The sequence below is a fragment of the Opisthocomus hoazin genome, chromosome 11 (assembly GCF_030867145.1).
Source record: "Opisthocomus hoazin isolate bOpiHoa1 chromosome 11, bOpiHoa1.hap1, whole genome shotgun sequence".
Classification (NCBI taxonomy): Eukaryota; Metazoa; Chordata; class Aves; order Opisthocomiformes; family Opisthocomidae; genus Opisthocomus; species Opisthocomus hoazin.
Window position 1 is genome coordinate 10778401 of NC_134424.1, and position 17943 is coordinate 10796343.

Sequence of the window (17943 nt, forward strand, 5' to 3'; positions counted from 1 at the left end):
CATGAAAGACACACCCGGCTGACGGTAAACGCGCCCGTGGGCAGGCGTGACACCCGCATGTTGCGGGGGCTGATGCACACGTAAAATACCTTTGGCACCGGGTGTTGCAAGCACAGGCGACCTGGCCACACCGGGGAGGTTTGCACTGGTCAGGCAGACAGAAACGCAACCCCTGGCTCCTTTGTAAGCCCATGAGCTCTCAGCAGTGCCCTTCCCAGTTTGTTACCCACACCCAGGACATGGATTCTGTGCCAGTGATCTGCACCACCCACAGCAACCAGGCCAAGGGGGTGCAGCTGCTGGGCAACACGGGGACACGCAGCTGGGCGCTGTGGGGGACAGCACAGGCTGTTTAGGGGCAGAAATGAAGGGAGGGAGGGAGGAAGGCGGGCTGGTGAGGACCACACATGGGAAGATATGGGTCCAAAGGCCTAGTGTGTGTGAGCAGCTGCAGCGCAGAGCATCTCCGGGGTGTGGGGGTGGGTGTGCAGGTGCCTGCCCCAGCACCTACGTGTTTATCACTGCGGCAGCCGCACCGGGCCCTGCGGGAGCCTGGCGGCTGCTGCTGGGTTGGGCAGCTCCCAACAGGAGCTACCCCCCTGCCCTGTAAAATGCATTTGCTTTCTTGCCCAGCAGCCGCTTGTTTTCTGCTCTCAGGAAGGTGCTGTTAAACACCCCACACTGCGTTACCCGCTGAGCCCTGTCTCGGGGCTGTCCCCTCACACGCACACAGTGTCCGTTTTGGGGCCACCAGCTGCTGCCCAGAGGGTGCAGGAAGCAAAGGAGAGCACCAGGGAAGGAGAACAAGGGCAGTACAGAAGGAAGAGGGGCGCTGGGCTGACACCAATAGCACATCTTTTCCACTTTTATTGTAAAACACGGCCAACGCGGGCAAGGCTCCAGGCACCAGCCCAGGGTCACTGCTCCTGGGCAGCGGGCAGGCCCTCTCGGGGGGTGATGAAGCAGCCAAGGGACACAGGGAGCTCCAGGCAGCCCACAGAGTAATGGCACTTCTGCAGCAAGAGCAGCTCCCGCACGGGGCAGCGCAGGGCTGAGTGGCACGATGACAGACACAGACGGAGCTCCCTCAGAAGAGGCGCTTCTCATACCTGCCAGGGAGCAGCAAAGCGGAGAGCCCTTTCACTGACCCGCCTGACCAGGGCAAGGACCACAGGCGCGGTCAGGGATGGCTCCGGGTCTGCCGGCCCACGGCAAAGGAGAGCCCGCGGGCAGCGCAGAGCTCATCCGCTCGTGCCCTGCTGCGGGAGGAGCGCCGGCCCGGGCCAGGCCCCAGGCTGCGGCTCAGCCCAGCTGCGTAGTGGCAGGTGAAGCCAGCAGCATGCCAGGCCCGTGCCATGACAGCTGAGGCACAGGACAGCTGCGCTTACCTCCCCCCGACGCCCACCCCAAGGAGACACGGGTCCTGCCAGCAGCACTTACGAGTGGAGGCCATGCACCCCTCCTTCCACCTGGGCAGATGTCGTCCTCTTCTCAAACTTCAGCTCTCCCGAGTACATCATGGCTCTGAGGGGGAACGACACCCGTCACCAGCCAGCCACAGTCCAGCGCAGGCAGTGCTCTGGCACGCGTTCAGCTGGAGCAGCTGGGACGAGGGACACTGGTTCCTCCAGCTGTGGCCAGAGCGGTCTTTGCTGATCTCCCAAGAGCCAGGAGGAGTAAGGGAACCCCACCATTTCTAGCCCAGCCAGCTGAACACACCACGAGAGACCACACTCCTGCATCCCTGGGGCTGGCAAGTCTACGACACGGTGCCTGCTGGAGATGAGGGAAGAGGGCTACAGCGAGGTCAGACCACGCAGAACTCACTGCAGCCTGGGTACAGCTTGCCCAGGGACCCCGAATGGCAGCACCGCGGCCTGACCAGAGCACAAGTAAGGAGAAGCACTCACCGGACTTGGGTCAGGCTCTTGGCACCAATATCCTGGCAGGAATGCTGGATCCCAGCAATCAGGTACGGAATGAACTTGTGGATAGAGCCCTTGTCCTGCACTGCGCCGGAGACCCCCTGGGCCACTTTGATTTTGTCTGTCTCACTGCACGGGAGCACAAATCAAGGAAGCTTGTGAAGTGAAGCAGTCCCAAAAGCTTTATCTGCTGCCCCAAAGCACCAACTCTTACCTGAAATACCGGTTCTGGCTGCCCAAGTTCTTGTCCATGGCATCTAGCGAGCCCATGCCGCGGTATTTCTTCAGCCTAATGCCATCCGAGAAGAAGTACTCGCCTGGGGCCTCCGTGGTGGCAGCCAGGAGAGAGCCCATCATCACTAGCATGAGAGAGCACCAAGAGCAGCACATCAGGGGCAAAGGGGCAATGGGCACAAACTGAGGCACAGGAAGTTTTGTCTGAACATGAGGAAGAACTTCTTCCCTCTGAGGGTGACAGAGCCCTGGAACAGGCTGCCCAGGGAGGTTGTGGAGTCTCCTTCTCTGGAGATATTCAAGACCCGCCTGGACAAGGTCCTGTGCAGCCTGCTGTAGGTGACCCTGCTTCGGCAGGGGGGTTGGACTAGATGACCCACAGAGGTCCCTTCCAACCCCGACCATTCTGTGATTCTGTGATCAGCAGCAGGAAGGCTGTGGCCACAAAACCCGCAGGGTCCCTGGGCACAGCACTATGCTGGACTCCCCAGCCCGTCCCCAGCCACCCGCAGGTGTGTGCCCTCATGCCCAGAGCCCGCCGCCGCGCAGAAACCCTTCCGAGGAGACATCCGAAGCGCTGCTCACCCGTGGAGGCCCCAAGTGCCAGGGCCTTTGCGATGTGCCCAACCGTCTGGATCCCTCCATCCGCGATCACGGGGACGCCGAACCTCCTGGCGTATTCGGACACCTTGTACACCGCCGTGGCCTGGGGACGGCCGCACGCCAGCACTGCAGGCAGGGAGAGAGCCGAGGACAGGTCAGCTCCCACGCCGCGCCGCGTTCCCTCCCCAGCAGGCCCTTTTAGGCTTCCAGCACACACATGCTCCAGCACTCGGGAACGCACAAATCCCTGGATGAGCCTTCACTAGGCCGAGGTGCAAGAGAAGCGGATGCCCAGGAGATGCCTGCTGGGACATCCTCGTGGCCCTCAACTCCAAAAAGCTGTGGGTGACCTTGGGACTGGGGTCTTTGACCGAATGCCTGGGATCAGCCGAGACTCGTGGCTCGTCCTGGTGCACAGCAGACGTTGGGGAGCTCGGGAAGGAAGTGGAGCAGGCTCCAAAAGCCCCTCTCCACAGCATCCCTGGCACGTAGCCACGTCCCACCGCTCGCTCCCTCCTAGCAGTGCCGGACCCCTTCTCCGTATACCCAGCAGCTATACCATGTGCTTCTGGCATCGAAAGGCAGCTGGCTGGGAGAGAGCTGGTATGTATATATATGTATAAATACATCTATATATATATACACATCTGCACACACACACACAAACATACATGCAGCAGTGGAAAAGGACATGGGCAGAATGATTTGATGGCTTACAGGAAATAATTTATGTTCCTGCCCTGCAACGTAGCACGGATTCTGTCAAGTTTAGCTGCCCCACAGGAAGGGAGGTATTAGCTTTGGATTTAACTGCTCTTCCCAGTCGCTAGCAGTTAAGAGGCTTCCTGTTGTGCGAGGGGAAGACCAGCACAGGGCTCATCTTGTAATACGTTTGTCAGCCACGGGCGTGCAAATACGCCGAGATACGCTTCTCTCAGGGAGACCTCCCTTCGCTACGATTAACTGGAAGCCTTTTCTCCAGTCACGGTTAGTCCGGTACACCGGGTAAGACTGCGGCCATGCAGGATTAGTGCTTCGAAGCGTGGACTCGCGGTGTGGTGCAGCCTGCCTGGCACCAGCACTGGCAGCGCGTGTCCCTGGCAGAGGTTTGCCGAGGCCCAGAGTCTGCAGTTGCTCCGCTCCCCGTGCTCAGCAGCAGCTGCCGAGAGAAGGAAGCCAGATTCCAGGCCAAGCGCGTGAAAGAACTGATTTTGATCGAACAAAACTCAGCGTTAAATTAGGGCTCAGCCAGCCAGGGAGAGTCTGCCAGCTGTAACATGAATGCCGTTAGTCTTAAAGAGAGGGTCTCCTTGGTGCCACACTGCGGCTGCAAAACACTGCAAGGAAGAGCTCTGTGGAGAGAAGCACCTGATTCTGGAGGGCCTTGGGCCCGGTGTCTGCAGGATTGTGCCACAGAGTGCAGGGCCTGTGGGAACCTCACAACAGGGACCACGGAGACCAGCCCTTTAAGGAACAGCTTGGCTCAGGGCCCCTGGGAGCATCGCACTGTTCCGACTGTCCCAGCGCCCAGTGCCACAGCTTCAGAGTGCAGGCTTCCAAAGCAGGGTTCAGAGCACACACGCCAAGCGGTCGGGGTGAGGGTTTGTCTTTCTTAGTGTCTCTGCAAAGGGCGGCCCTACAAGATCATCCACTAGAGAAAACCTTCCGGGATCTTCAACAGAAACCTCTTTCCCTTTGAGGTGCGTCAAAACTAGGAGACAGGGCAAAACCGAGGCTCGCCTCGGGGGGCTGCGCGACCCAGCAGCATCAAAGAAGTACAGAGCAGACCACGCTGCACCCTGTGCCAGGCAGGGGAGAGCCCTGTCTTTCCACACAAGGATCGGCCGTCAGCAGGGACAGATGTGGTTCTGGTACGCAGCTGCCGAGGTGGCGGTGCGCAGCTCAGTCCCTCTGCCACCTCAGGGGAGCTGGCTCCGGGTGAAGCTCGGCCAGTGCACAACTTCCCCGTAACTGGGGCCAGATTCAGGGCGGGATGAAGGACTGCTTGGGGATCGGCTCCCAGCGCTGGATCAGCAGGGGCATACCCAGCTAGAGATCCAGAAGATGCAGCCAGGAAGCCCGGTCAAGCTCCTGGACTGGATTTTGGAGTGGAGGGTGGACAGGCCTGAGCGCCCTCAAGCTTTGACAGTTCAGACCCTGCTTTAGGAATTCAGAAAGGCTTCTCAGCTTCCATTTCAGATTCAAAACCAGTATCCAAAGCCACAAAACCCCAAGTGCATCTACAGCTAAATTATTCTCAAACAAGCAGTAGGGCCATGTGCAGCCAAATCAGGGTCCTGCTTCAAGACACATAATTAGGGTTGGGAACAGGGCAAGTGACTTACTATAGGTGCCCGTGACAGTAGAAGGGCATTTGGGGCTGTGGGACTTTAGGTCTGGAGGGATCTTTGGAGCAGCTAAACAAAAACAAACACACACATTTTAGAGACAGAAGAACAGCAGCAGAACAAAGGACCCCAGCAGTGACCTGCTACTAGGCAGAGCATACGGTGTGGGACAGAGCTGACCTTGCAAACCCTTCCTAGCCCGAGCCAAGCCAGAGGCCAGATCCCAGCCAGCCAGGCCGGGCTGTGCGCAGCGCATGCTCGCCCTGCCCCAGCAGCCATCCGGAGAGGCAACCCCCCTAACCCAAGCAGCCAGAGCTCTTTCCCAAAGAAGGGACAAAAACCTGGGGAGCTGCGGTTAAGAGTTTTGCAACCACGTCCCCTGGGCAGCGCCGTGTTCTACCTCTGCTCTGCTCCTTCCCCAAAAGCAGCACCCAACCCCACCTCCCGCGGCAGCTGGGAGAGGCACCCTCTGGAGACGTTCATCATGCTGCAGAATGGAGCGTGCCTCAGCGGGTCCTCTGCCTGGGAGCCAGAGTGGGACACGCATCCTGGGTCTGCTCTGGCTGTGGAAGTGTCAGCCCAAGAACACCACAGCCTCCCTCGAAAGGCCACCTGAGACAGACTGCCCTGGCTGGGAAGCCCCCCGCAGCCAGCGCTCCCACAGCAGGTGAAGCAGCCTAGGTCCAGCGCTGCTCAAAGGCTCCATTCTGGATTTGGCAGAGCTAACGCAGCGCCTTCAGCCACCAGCTATGCTCTTTCTGCCTCCCACGGCAAGGACCAAGCAGCAAAGCAGAAAGGGGCTGCGTTCATGGGCTGCAGCACCTTGCAGCACCCCTCTGCACCTCACCTGTCGGGTTCAAAACATGAGGAATGAGCCTGCCCTCAAAGCAGCCTTTCTCCATGCCCTGGAGATGCCCCTCTCCACCTTTTAGCTAAGGGTTGACAGAGCCCCTGCCCCACACAAGCTCCAGCTAACTGCAGAAACCACGGCCAGAAATCCCATTTCGGCCTGGAAATTGCAGAAAGGCATCGAGCCCAGCAGCCCCATTCTCAAGCACCACGCAGACTGCGGCCAGAGGGAAGGGGAGCACAGGCAGCCCCGTGCGCTTCACCCGCCAGCCCCTCTCCCTGCAGAGCTGCCCGCCAGCCCCATCCCACACCGAGCCAGCGGCTCCTCTCAGACAAAGCCACGCCTGCTCTACCCAGTCTCGGTCAGTACTGGGAAACGCCTTTGCTGCTGCTGCCACCCCAAAGGTTTGACCCAGGTGGCCAGACTGTCCTGGACGAAGGGGGTGAAAGACGGCTTGCTGTTAGACCCTGCCCTCACAACGCGGGAAGTCCATCCCGGCTACGCTGCTTTTCAGCAGGGAACCTCTACCGAACAGATGTCTTCAGCCTTTTAGGAGACGGCTGATCTCTCTCACCTTCCTGCGTGATGCAGATGGAGCCACTGCCCATCCCGACTCTCAGGGCATCGACCCCTGCGTCAATGAGGTTCTTGGCCTGAGCAGCGGTCACAACTGTGGGGAACAGAAACCAGTTTGAAGAGAGACAAGCAGACTTGTGCACGACACTGCTCTGCCCTGGTGCTTCCCCGGTGGCGGCAAACACCCCCAACCCAGTGCACCAGCCTGTGCCAGCGCCAGGCCCGCCTGCCCACTGCTACCGGGCCTATCTGCGAAAGCCGCAGCGGGTTCCTGTCCCCGCTGTCCCCAGCGCACGAGATGACAGTGGCCCTGTAGGCTGCTCTGCTTACACCCAAAGGCAGCAGAGGTCACCACATGGTGCCAAGCACTCTCTGGGCCGCACCAGGGAGCGAGGGCAGAGCACAGGCTAACGGCAGCACCAGTAACGCACTAGCCAGGTAGAGACAAGGACTACTGAACTCTGCCATCAAGAGGCAGGGAGAATTTCCAGTAGGTTTCCACATTAAGTAATATTCATTATTACCACTATCCAAAATTTAAAACTGCTGTGTAAAAGAAGCTAATGTGTAATGGGCTACAGAGGACTGCAGCACGCTGTGCTGCAAAACAAAGGTTTCAAAATATTTGCAGCTGTGGCAGCAGCAGGGTACTGCCCTGCGTCTGCAGAGTGGTCTTGCTCTGCTCCACAAGCCAGTGGAAACCATTTCGAGTTCACAGGCATCTACCAAAGAGGATCATTTCATCCACGTCCCTGCAGCTCCCTCTATGTCTAAGCTGCAAATGTACTTCAAAGACAAGAACAGCCGTCGACACATGCCTACCGTTTCCTCCAATAACTTGTAGGTTGGGATATTTCTCCTTAATATATTTTATCATATTGATCTGGAAGATGGAGTTCCCCTGAGAGGAATCCTGCAACAGAGAGAAAACCAATTTCAACCAGAATTTCTGCAAAAGATGATAAATACAGATCCAGAAGAGCCCCGGATCTTCACTCTGCTTACCGGGGTCTCTGCTAAGCTGCCCAAGTGGGCAGAATGACAGCCCAAACCGAGCACAGAACCAGAGGAGAAGCTGCTGCCCAGACAGTATGCACCTTCCCGAAGTAAGGCAGCTTATCGTAAAGACTGCTGTGATATCCTTCACATTTAAATCCCAAGGCTTCTACAGCAGGCAATAAGCAGCCCATCTGGCTGCGGGTGAGAACGGCCTGGCTCTACCCCCAGGACACCATCAGGTCCGTCTCAAACTCAGGTGAGACGGCGAACGCTCCCCGTGAAAGCCGGCAGGGCTGGTGGGGGGACGCCAACCTCCCGGCTGCGCAGCAGAGCAGCTGAAGCACCAGACGCCGGCCACTGAGCGCCCAGGCCCTGCCAACCTCCTCGACCCGGCCAGCTCGCGGTGGCTGTCAAACATCTCCAGCTGCGAGGCTGTGCCCTAGAGCAGGGTGGACCCGCAAGCTAACAATCGATGAGAAGACAGCGTGTGAATACAGAACTCCAACGTGACTGAGAGGTCACCAAACTGCCATATTCTATCACAAAAGGACCTGTAACAGACAGCAAGCGCCATGCTGCTGCCCTGCTGTCAGAGGGGTTGACTCGAGCGGGATCCTCAGCCCACCCAAACCCCCCAGGCCAACACGATGCCTGTGGGTTGCTCACCAGCACGACCACATCCACGCCAGCCTGCACCAGGAGGTCCAGCCGGTACTTGTCGTCCTCGTGGGTCCCGATAGCAGCACCGCAGAGCAGCTGCTTCTTGGAATCCTTAGAAGCCAGAGGGTAGTCCCTGTTCTTCTTGAGATCGGTGCGGGCAATTATAGCCACCAGCTCGTCATCTTCATTAACAATTGGCAGCTTGCCTTTGAAACAAGCAGAAAGAACGTCACCGCAGGTTTCTGCAGGGGACAGGTGTTAGGCCGGAGCAGACCCGGAGCACCAGGCAGGCAGCGACTCGGAGAAGTGTGTTACCAAACCCTGCGTGAGCATGGATGCCAGCAGCCCTGGCTGGGGAAACACAGCAAGGAGTCTGCAGGACTGGAGAAGGACTTGGTGTCCTCACACTGACCACAGAAAAAGGGCAGCATCTTTTCTAATAATTAGACCCATGACCGTGTTAAAAGTCAAACTACCAAACCCTGACAGAGCTGAAGGGAGTGCCAAAATGTGAAAGCCAGGACAGAAAACTGAAGCCATGTGGCTGGACAGCCAGGCGCTCTTCAGCTCCTGGGCTGCCAAGAATCCTTCCACGTGAAACAGATTGGAGACGAACGCATGTGAACTCCGTACCCTGGCAGAGGGCTGCGGCACTCTCTCCTCGTGCTGGAACGCAGCCCTCCCATGTTCCACCCACACAGGGGCGCGTGCCCACCTTCACCCACTGCCGCTCCCAGCCCAGCGCTCCGCGGCTCGCCCTCGCCTCACAGGCGGTCACCGGTACCTTTTTTACTCCTTTGCAGAATTTCATTCGCTTCTTTCAGCATGACGCCAGCCGGGGCCACGACAAGATCCTCCCGCTTTGTCATAATCTAGTGGGAGGGAGAAGATAAAAAGTCACAAGAACTCCTTCGCACTGATCTGAAAATACCGAACCCCTCTGCCCCTGTGAAAGGCTCCGCAGCAGCCGTGTGGGAGTGCTCCACAGACAAAAGGAGCCCACAGCCCAGCAACACGCCTCCAGCAACACGGAGGAGCAGCCTCCGATGCGCTGTCCCTGTGCAAGCAGCGGCCGTCAGCCCCCAAGTCCATCGGTGCAGTGAAAACAGGAGATGGCAGAGGGCCTCAGCAAGCCGAGGGAGAGCACCTAGAAGCAAGGGATGACTCTCAGATGACCCTTGTTTGGGATGTCACCCAAACAGCCCTCCCTTTTAATAGAGCACAGGCAAATAAGGGCTGGAGACACCTCCAGAGTCTCATGCTGCTCTGGCAGAAATGCTACCCCCAGGCTCGTTTTCAGGCAGCGATGCCCGGCACTCAGAATAACCCGCTGCTGCCACTCGCAAGGTCACGGGGGCAAAGGGAGTCGCTTCAGTCCAAACACCCACGCTCGCCCACGCTCACTCTGACAAACAGGCACCAAAACAGAGGGGAAAGGCAAGGGGCAATGGACACAGGCTGGAACACGGGAACATCTTGTGCAGAATAAAGCTTTCACCATGACAGTGGTCAAGCACTGGAAGAGCAGCCCGGAGGCGCAGTGAACACCCTCCCCATCCTTGGAGACGCAGACACAGCCCCGCGCAACCTGCTCCAGCTGAACGCGCCTCAGGCAGAAGGCCTGACAAGGGACCGCGAGGTCCCTCCGCACCACAGTGTTCTGCGATCACAAACTTCACCCGGGGTGTTTTCATAACAGGTTACCCGAGAAGGCCAGGCCAAGCTAGAAGGGAACACTCTCCAGCCCTCAAGCAAGGGAGGTTAGTTGCACACCACAAAGAAAAGCGGGAATGTTTTAGTTTTTTATACCAGAACAGACATTTTGCATCAAGAAAGAGGTTCACCCTGCCTGCATCCACTCAAAATCCTGTCTGTGACAGAACCCGCACATCAGGAAAAGCCTGAGGAATCCCAGACGTATCCCAACACGCTCCCTAACTCTGTGGGATGCACGAGCTTCCCGAGCTACGGGAGAGCTGTGTGTTTAACTGGATGGCAACGAATGGCTCAGCAAGACGACTGCTGGGCGGCGAGTGGGGAGAGACCGGGGAGACCATTCATTTCCCCAGCCCTTCCTGGTGACAGGGGCCAGCACCAAACGCTAGCAGCGGCGGGGCTTCTGACCCCGCAGCGCCGAATGACCCACGGAAGGGATGAGAGGAGATTCTTATCTGGCTCTTCTGAATGGGCCAGCATCGCTTCAAAGGGCCACGTCCGCTTTTATAACCTACTCCTGGTTTCAGATTCTCGTTACAGACACTTCCAGGCGATTTCAAACTAAACAGGGATGAGTATGTGATACCAGGTTTGGTCAGCGAGAGCTAAAAATAGTCACGAGTCAAGAGCAGAGCCTGGCCGAGAGGCCCCGGTGCTGTAACCTGACAGCGCCACAGATCTACGGTTACTGAGCCCACGTAACTGGAACGCCGGAACTCACAGGGATCAGCACCGGCATCCCAGGGAACGTTCTCCCGTGGGGGGGGGGGTCTGACGGCGTGGCATTATAATGGCTAAACTGCCCGCCTCCAAGTTCAGGGGGTTATTGTCAAGAGCAAGTAGCCTAGATGAGGCACACGGGGAACAGCAGGCCAGAAAAGGCAGATCGGCGGTCGGAGGCCTTGCTGGGCACAGCGCTGCTGCCGCAGCCTGGCCAGAGCCAGCACGCTGTGTGGGGCCGCAGCAGCAGCTCCGAACACCAGGAACGCGTGACTGCACCGGCGGAGAGCAGAGGACGGCGTCCCCAGCACCGACGGACAACTCTGCAGGAGGAGGCGCGCTGCGCCTCGTACCCATGCTGCGCAAGAGCGTGAACGAGCGAGACGCTCTGCGCCGACGCGTGGTCAGAGGGACCCGCAGAGCTAACGCAGAGCGGCTCCCGCCAGCCGGCAGCACCCTCAGGGCCACGCGCTCGTCCCCTCCCCACCGCGAGCCATGCTGCTTCCCAGCGCCAGGCTCGCGTCCCTCGGCTGCGCACACGCCCTCCTCACCTCGCCCAGAGGCAAGTCGTGCTCCGACTCTTTCAGGAAATCGATGTCTCGAGACGAGATGATCCCAACCAGCTTGCCCCCCATCTTCCCGTTGTCCGTGATGGGAATCCCACAGAATCCGTGACGAGCTTTCGCTTCAAACACGTCTCGCACTCGGTCGTTGGGGCTCAGCACCACGGGGTCTGTGATGAATCCTTGCTCGTATTTCTGAAAAGCAGCAGATGCAGCAGCCGGGCTAAGCGGCGCCGCCGGGCCGAGCAGCAGCCAGACACGCGCCTGGCGGTGACTGCGGCCGCTCGCAAAGGGCTGCGACCACCCCGCCCCACGCTCATCGAAGGGGCGACTCCCAAACCAGCACCGCAGCTCGGCCGAGGAGCGTTAGACTCCCAACAGCCCCCAGGCTGCCCTCCTCCCAGGAATTATGGGGAACATCCCCATGCCAGCCGGCCTGGCAGCTCTCAAACCCCGGGCTGCACGTGGGACGCTGCCGGACACAGCAAGAGCTCTGTGCCAGCAACCGGGGCAGCGCCGGGATCCGGCAGGCCTCAACGGCCCCCGCTCCCCGCAGCATCCCCAGCCCTCCCCGCCCAGCACCAGCTGCTCACCTTCACCTTCCGCACCTCGTTGGCCTGGAACTCGGGCGTGCAGTTGTGGTGGATGAACCCAATCCCCCCGGTGAGCTGCGAACACAGAGGCGGCCCCCAGTCGCCTCGGCCCTTCATGGGGAGCCAGGGCACCGGGGCCGCCCGCAGGGACCCACCCCAGGGGGGTGGCGGGGTCCCCGTCCGCCGCCCGCGGGGGGGACCCGGCCTCAGGCCGAGCGGCCCCCGGAGCGGCCGGGCCTGCACCGCGCCCCGCGGGGCCGCACTCACCGCCATGGCGATGGCCATGCCCGCCTCGGTGACCGTGTCCATGGGGGAGGAGACCAGCGGGGTCTTCAGGGTGATCCTCTTGGTCAGCGCCGAGGTCAGGTCCTGGCGGGGAGGCGGGCGCGGGGTGAGCGGCGGCAGCGGGCACCGGCAGCGGGCACCGGGCCGCTCCCCCGCCCCAGCCACTCACCACCTGGTCCGCCGTGAAGTCGATGTACCCCGGGAGGATGAGGAAGTCGCTGAGGGGGTGACGAGGGGAGAGGCGTCAGCGACAGCACCGGCCCGGCCCCGCGCCCCCGGCCCCGCCGCTCCCCCGGCCCCGGCCCCGGCCCCGGCCCCGCTCACTTGTAGGTGAGCCCATCGCCGCAGCTGAAGAGCTGCTGCGCCGTCAGCCCGTCGTCGGGCACGTAGCCGGTGCCGCCGCTGATGAGGTAGTCCGCCATGGCGCCGGCCCCGCGCCGCCGCCGCCGCGTGCCCGCCGCCCCGCGCGCTCCCGAGCGCACGCGCGCCCCGACGGCGGCCGCCAGGGCTCAAAGGGGGCCCCGCCCAGCGAGAGCGAGGCCCAGAGCGGCCGCCGGAAGGGGCTCGGTGCCTGCCGCGCCCCCTACCGCCCGGGAGGGCACCGGCGGCGCGGCGCTCCCCACCCGGCCCGGGGCTTGGCGGGACAAGCCCGCCGCTGCCCCGCCGCGGCCCGTGCGGTGCGAGACGCGCTGGGAAATGACCTAAAGAAAGGCCCCCGGTGGGTGCCTTGCGGAGGGGGAGGCTGCCGTGGGGCCCGGCCGGCTGGGCCTGGCGTCCGGCGCAGAATGGACGCTGCGGTGGCCGCCGGGGCTGTGGGGACACGGAGCTGGAGGACGTCGCCCGTGTCCAGGGCAGCTTCGTCAGCCCCGAGCGAGCTGCGGGACGGGCGGAGGCCGCGAGGCAGCGTCCAGCAACGGGAGGGGAACGGAGGGCGCAGAGCAGAGCGAACCACGCCGGGAGGGACAGGGGGTCCCAGCCGGGCATCGGCATCACGCGACCCCCTCGTCCCAAGGCCACCGGCCCGGCTATGCATCCCCACGCCGCACTGGGGCCTCGCCACGGCACCATCGGCCTGTGCCGGAAGGTTCTGGAGACGGCAGGAGCGGGAGCAGGGATGGCTGTGCCCGCAGGGGAGGAGTGGGCACGCACGCACAGATCCGCCGCGGAGGAGAGCCGCAGGGACCAGCGATGGGCTGCTTCCAGGGTGAGCTGTTCCCCTCCCTGCAGACCCGTCTGGGTGTCAGGAGACATTCCCGTACTGCAGGCTGCACAGAGCAACCTCCAGCAGTCGGTTTGCTTGTCGCAAGATACCAGATCTGGCCTCGGAGCACCAGGGGAATGAGACGACCAGACCCCTCCTCACCCTGCTGCGTATGACGGGCTCTCCGAGACAACCCCGTACTTAACACTAAAGTTCAGGAAACTGAAGAAGGGTGCTCCTGCATCTCCAGCTGTCTGACTGCAGCATACTAAATCCTTGTCCAAAGATCAGCGAGTAGCTTTAAGAAAACAGAAGCGTTACCCCGTGTTACCCAGCTATAGCACAGGGAGTGTGAAGAGCGACGCCTGCTCAGGTCTCCTGAAACACTCGGAAGCGAATGGCCCTTGTACGCTGTGATGTTCGTCACTCAGTAGTCTGGATGAACATGTTTTGGTCCAAGTAGAGCTCTCCAAAAGACAACATGGAGTTCAGAAAGAGACCAGTTAAGCCAGGCTTTGGTAGATGCTAATGTTGACTTTTACATGGGGGGAGGGGAATGCAAACGAGCGAACCGTACTACGGACAGAAGCAGGGCTCTCAGGTGGCTTGTCTGGTCTCGACAGCAGCAATCTGCACAGAATAGTTGTCTCCCACCAGACTGTGATGTTGTTTCTAGCAGAAAGGAAGGCGCATGCCACAGCGCAGGGACTATGCGGAGAGGAAGGGGATGTGTGGCTTCCAGGGGCCCTCACGTAACTAAGAACAGGCAGCCCTCGCATGGAGACCCAGCCTCAAGGATCCACTTAAAACTTTCAGCCAAGGGAGTGGTAGCGATCCTGTTGCTACCACTGTGAACGGCAGCACTAATGCCCCCTTCCTGCAGCCGCGGGGTAGCGGTGCTTGTTGTTACACCACGCTCTGCACTTCACAGGGGTTCAGTCCTTGCTCCCTCACAGCCTGCTGCAAAAGACTGCATTTCACCCTGGTTTTACTTCTTTACGTAATTCCTGGGTCGATTCTCAGCTAAGAGTTGACTTCACCTATTCAGACACTGATTTCCCGCTATTTGGAGTTCATATGGGCTAGGGAGCTGTAAGCAAAGCACTGTCCTTCGCAGTAAATAAAGTGCCGAGGCTCGCACCGCCGAAAGCAGTCACCGTAAAGGCACCGAGATGCTGATCCCAGGGGCAGGGCTGGGAAACGCAGCCTTGCAGAGGAAAACGCCGCCTGCCGAGGACACGCACTCCGAGTCGGCGTTACCTGCCAGAGGATCAACAGAACAGCAGGCATCGTGCCAGACCAAGATCAGTTTAACAGGTCTCTCCAGCCCTCGCGTTAAGTAAGGGCAGCGCTAACAAAGGTTTGCTAAGCCTCCCGGGGGACACCCACCGATCGGGCTGTCACGCTGGAGCACGGGCACGGCAGTGAACAGGCAAGTTGGTTTCTGTTCCAATAGAAACACCAGGCACAGTTTAACGGTTCTCAAACAGACTACAACAAAGGCTGCAGGGAAAAACATTTTATTTCCAAGCAGATTACAAAGAGCAGAGAATTATTAAGAGTAAAATTAAATTAAAAAAATAGTTGAGTGCATCTCTTTAAAATGATTTGTAGTGTGAGTTACTCACGGGGCAAAGCTACTGGAGAGTTCTGAAGGTCACTTTGCAGGATGCCAATCACATGTGCTGTTTAGACCAGGGGCAACACGGGAGGGACAGACAAGACATATTTTGCATATAGGCTGCACACTCATTATCAAGCGAGGCTCTGGGCTGCAACAGGACCCTGCCTTTCTGAGACATCCCCTCCACCTCGTTCTCTCCTGCAGTTCCCTCTCGAGTTCTAGACGTGGTTTATTGCTGCTGTAAGTGGGTTCAGTCTGCCTCCCCACTCTGATGAGCTCACACAAGAACGGAGAAGCAGGCAAACGTGGCTGCCATGCGCAAAGTTACACAGGGAAAGAGACTGCAGTGCCAGGAGCCGAGCTGCAGCCATGCAGCTAAGGGAACCGACAAGTAGGGGACACAGCAATTGCTTCAGAGATTTTGGGGCAGCATGTCAGTGAGACTTCTGGAAGAGATTTGAGATGCTCCTTAAGGTAGGAAGATGCTCGAGCTGAGAAGGGCTCCTTCCTATGCGTTGGCACCAGTGCAACAGAACAGGCTGAAACATCAGGATAAGGTACGTTCTCTGTAGTATTTGAGAGGAGCAGCCCCAGCAAGAAAATGGGGAGAAAAGCCCCATCTAGGGTGGAAGACAGTTTATATCCTACTTTAACAGTGATTTAAGAGTCCAAACGCTAATTGCAAGTAAGTCACTATTAAAAGTGGATGAGAATGCAGTTTGGTTGCACTGTGCAGGGTCTGTCGGCGTCTAGCAGCACTCAGACCAGCAAGAGGATGAGCAACGGGAGTATCAGCAAGTCCTCCACCCTCCGTGTGCTCAGAGGGCTCCTTTCTGCCACTGTCACATCTGTTCTTAGCTCTGCACAGGAGGCTCGAAGATGGCCTAATCCATTCCAAGCACACCAAGGCAGAGAGTAGCCCTGGTGCAGTCGAGAACAAGACTGTCTGAATTTCTGCCCAAGGAGCAACAGTGCTGAAGAAGATTCTTGTTCAGGCATCAGATTAAGTCTTTTTTTCATTGGTCCAAGGTGGAACGGTTCAGGAACTACTTCAGACCTTATCTCCCACCTAAAACCCAGGAGATCTTGAGGGGTGAAGCAGCCAACAGATGAGAGCCCTATTAGGTTACTTGACCATTACCTTCACTCACCGCTCTCTAGTCTGCTCTCCGCTGCTTCAGCCGTTACCACTTAGAGGAAATGCTTGAACTCTTGAAAGTAACCGAAAATCTAATGGTGCGGACAAGTGCGTGAGAGGCTACAAGTCTCCTTCGGAAAGCAGCGCTGTTAGTGTCAAGAGACAGGACAATACACGAGTCTCAAGTCAGAGTGCGAGGTGCTTTACAGCAGTCAGCCACGCTCTGCTGTCTAGGGTTCTGTTCACACCACAGAGACAAGGTGGGCACAGTTCGAAACCAAGAACGCAGGGTCTCTAGCTTGACTTTTCTCAGCTGTATTTATTTAGAGATCGATGCATGTTCAGCCTGTCTCATACAAGGCATAGGGCACGGAGAGTTCTCGTTTAATATACACACGCATACAGGAGCTAGCAGTTTGGCACTCTCGGAGCCGGGGGGTGGAACGCCCTTTAAGCAGCACTCAAGCTGGTTATAGGAAAGTGTTAAAAAGCTATTTTACATGTTTGACTGGGAACACTTCCCAGATCATGGGCATCAACACTAAGCCACAGCACTCTCCTGTGCTACTCTGTGCACGTCTTCCTATGAGCCCCTAAAAGGGAGCAGATCATGTTCTTCACTATCAAAGAACATAGTATTTATATTCTAGAAATACTGTACCTTTTAAACTAGCTCCAGAGAGCCAGACGAGAAGCCAGGTCCAGGAAAATAATCCTTAAGTCACAGTATATCGATTGTCTCTAAAAATAGGGAATGAAGTTAACACAGTGGACATTCTGATGAGACAGTACAGAACAGTACGGCAGTCCACGTCTGCGTCAGCAAATCCCTCTCCTATGTACGTCTGAACAATGAGAAAATAATGGAAACACTTCAGTCTGCCAGGACAAAACCAGTCAGTAGGAGATCTCCGCTGCTCACCACGTGCCAAGTTCCCCTGCTTGTAAGCACTGTACTCTAAGATCAAGGAGAACTCTTCCCCTACAAAGATTTTAGATCATCCTGCAGTTAAGGGTAGTAAGGGAAGTGCACAGTCTAGAATGTGAAGGTAACATGGAATTCTGTTTCCCAGAAAGCTCAGCTGAAGTATCTGTTCTCCCCTAACCTGGAACTGCCCGAATATTCTGTCAAGTTTATCCCAGCTTCTGGCGATTATTAGAGTAAGAGGTGACTCCCAAAGCCACCTACTGAAACAGCTTGTACGCTGGGTGTCTGGCAGATGACTTCACAGCCACTGCATTTCCAACAGAGACAGACAAAGCAGCAGGCTCACGCTGGAGCTAGCTGCCCACGCAGTACTGCGGAGCAAGCATTGGGACTCGAGCACAGGTGTCTGCAGTTTCTCTCACATCTTTGCAACTCTGTTCAGAAGATGTGACAAACTGCCCAAAAGAATGGGAAACCCACTCTGTGCAGGCCTGTTGGGAGTCCTGAGCAACGAGCACACCCAGCTGCTTGGAACAGTGGGAGCTTGCCCCTAACCATGTCCTTAAATACTTAAACTGGGGGCAGAGACGGACATTCCAGTTCACTAAGATATGGTAAAGGGATTACAGGCTTCTGACAGCTGAAGCAGCGTTAGCGATCCCAACAGCCACCCTACCCAGGGGCAACTGCTGGCTCCCAGTGGCTGAACTGATCTGGGGTACGCGTTGCCAGCACTACACACCACCCAGGCACCCTCTTCCCGCCTCACCCACTGGGATCTGGGCACCCACTCCAGGCTATTTCCCTGGCATAACTCTGAGGGCAGACACCGAGCTAAGAGTCTACTCTAGGGTACAGGTATTGGTAAACTTCACCTCTCTGCACTTCTCTGAGCACAGAGTCCTGTACAGGGAACAAACTGCTCATGCTGACACCAAGCTCAAGCACAGCTGCGTTCTCATGAACGCCAACATCAATAT

General features: G+C 58.2%; 1 protein-coding gene across 2 annotated transcripts; it reads right to left on the minus strand.

Annotated features, from left to right (window-relative positions):
• Positions 1-838: 838 nt before the first annotated feature.
• IMPDH2 (inosine monophosphate dehydrogenase 2) lies at positions 839-12543 on the minus strand. Of its 2 annotated transcripts, XM_075432556.1 has the most exons (15): positions 12397-12543; positions 12242-12290; positions 12055-12156; positions 11788-11862; positions 11183-11389; positions 8980-9067; positions 8202-8401; positions 7359-7449; positions 6535-6630; positions 5108-5179; positions 2745-2888; positions 2140-2284; positions 1911-2054; positions 1441-1524; positions 839-1109 (listed from the first exon to the last, which is right to left on the minus strand). In XM_075432556.1, the coding sequence occupies exons 1-15, from the start codon at positions 12492-12494 to the stop codon at positions 1088-1090; spliced, it is 1617 nt and encodes a 538-aa protein (XP_075288671.1). In that variant the 5' UTR covers positions 12495-12543; the 3' UTR covers positions 839-1087. The 2 variants fall into 2 exon arrangements, with proteins under 2 accessions (XP_075288671.1, XP_075288672.1); XM_075432557.1 differs by lacking the exon at positions 5108-5179.
• Positions 12544-17943: the final 5400 nt, after the last annotated feature.

Coding starts and splice junctions, on each gene's coding strand:
- IMPDH2 (XM_075432556.1), bottom strand. CDS start 12,494: ATGGCGGACTACCTCATCAGCGGCGGCACCGGCTACGTGCCCGACGAC. Junction 2,889..5,107: donor TACTGTCACGGGCACCTATA/GTAAGTCACTTG, acceptor CCCTGCCTGCAG/TGCTGGCGTGCGGCCGTCCC. Junction 2,285..2,744: donor GGCACTTGGGGCCTCCACGG/GTGAGCAGCGCT, acceptor CTCTCATGCTAG/TGATGATGGGCTCTCTCCTG.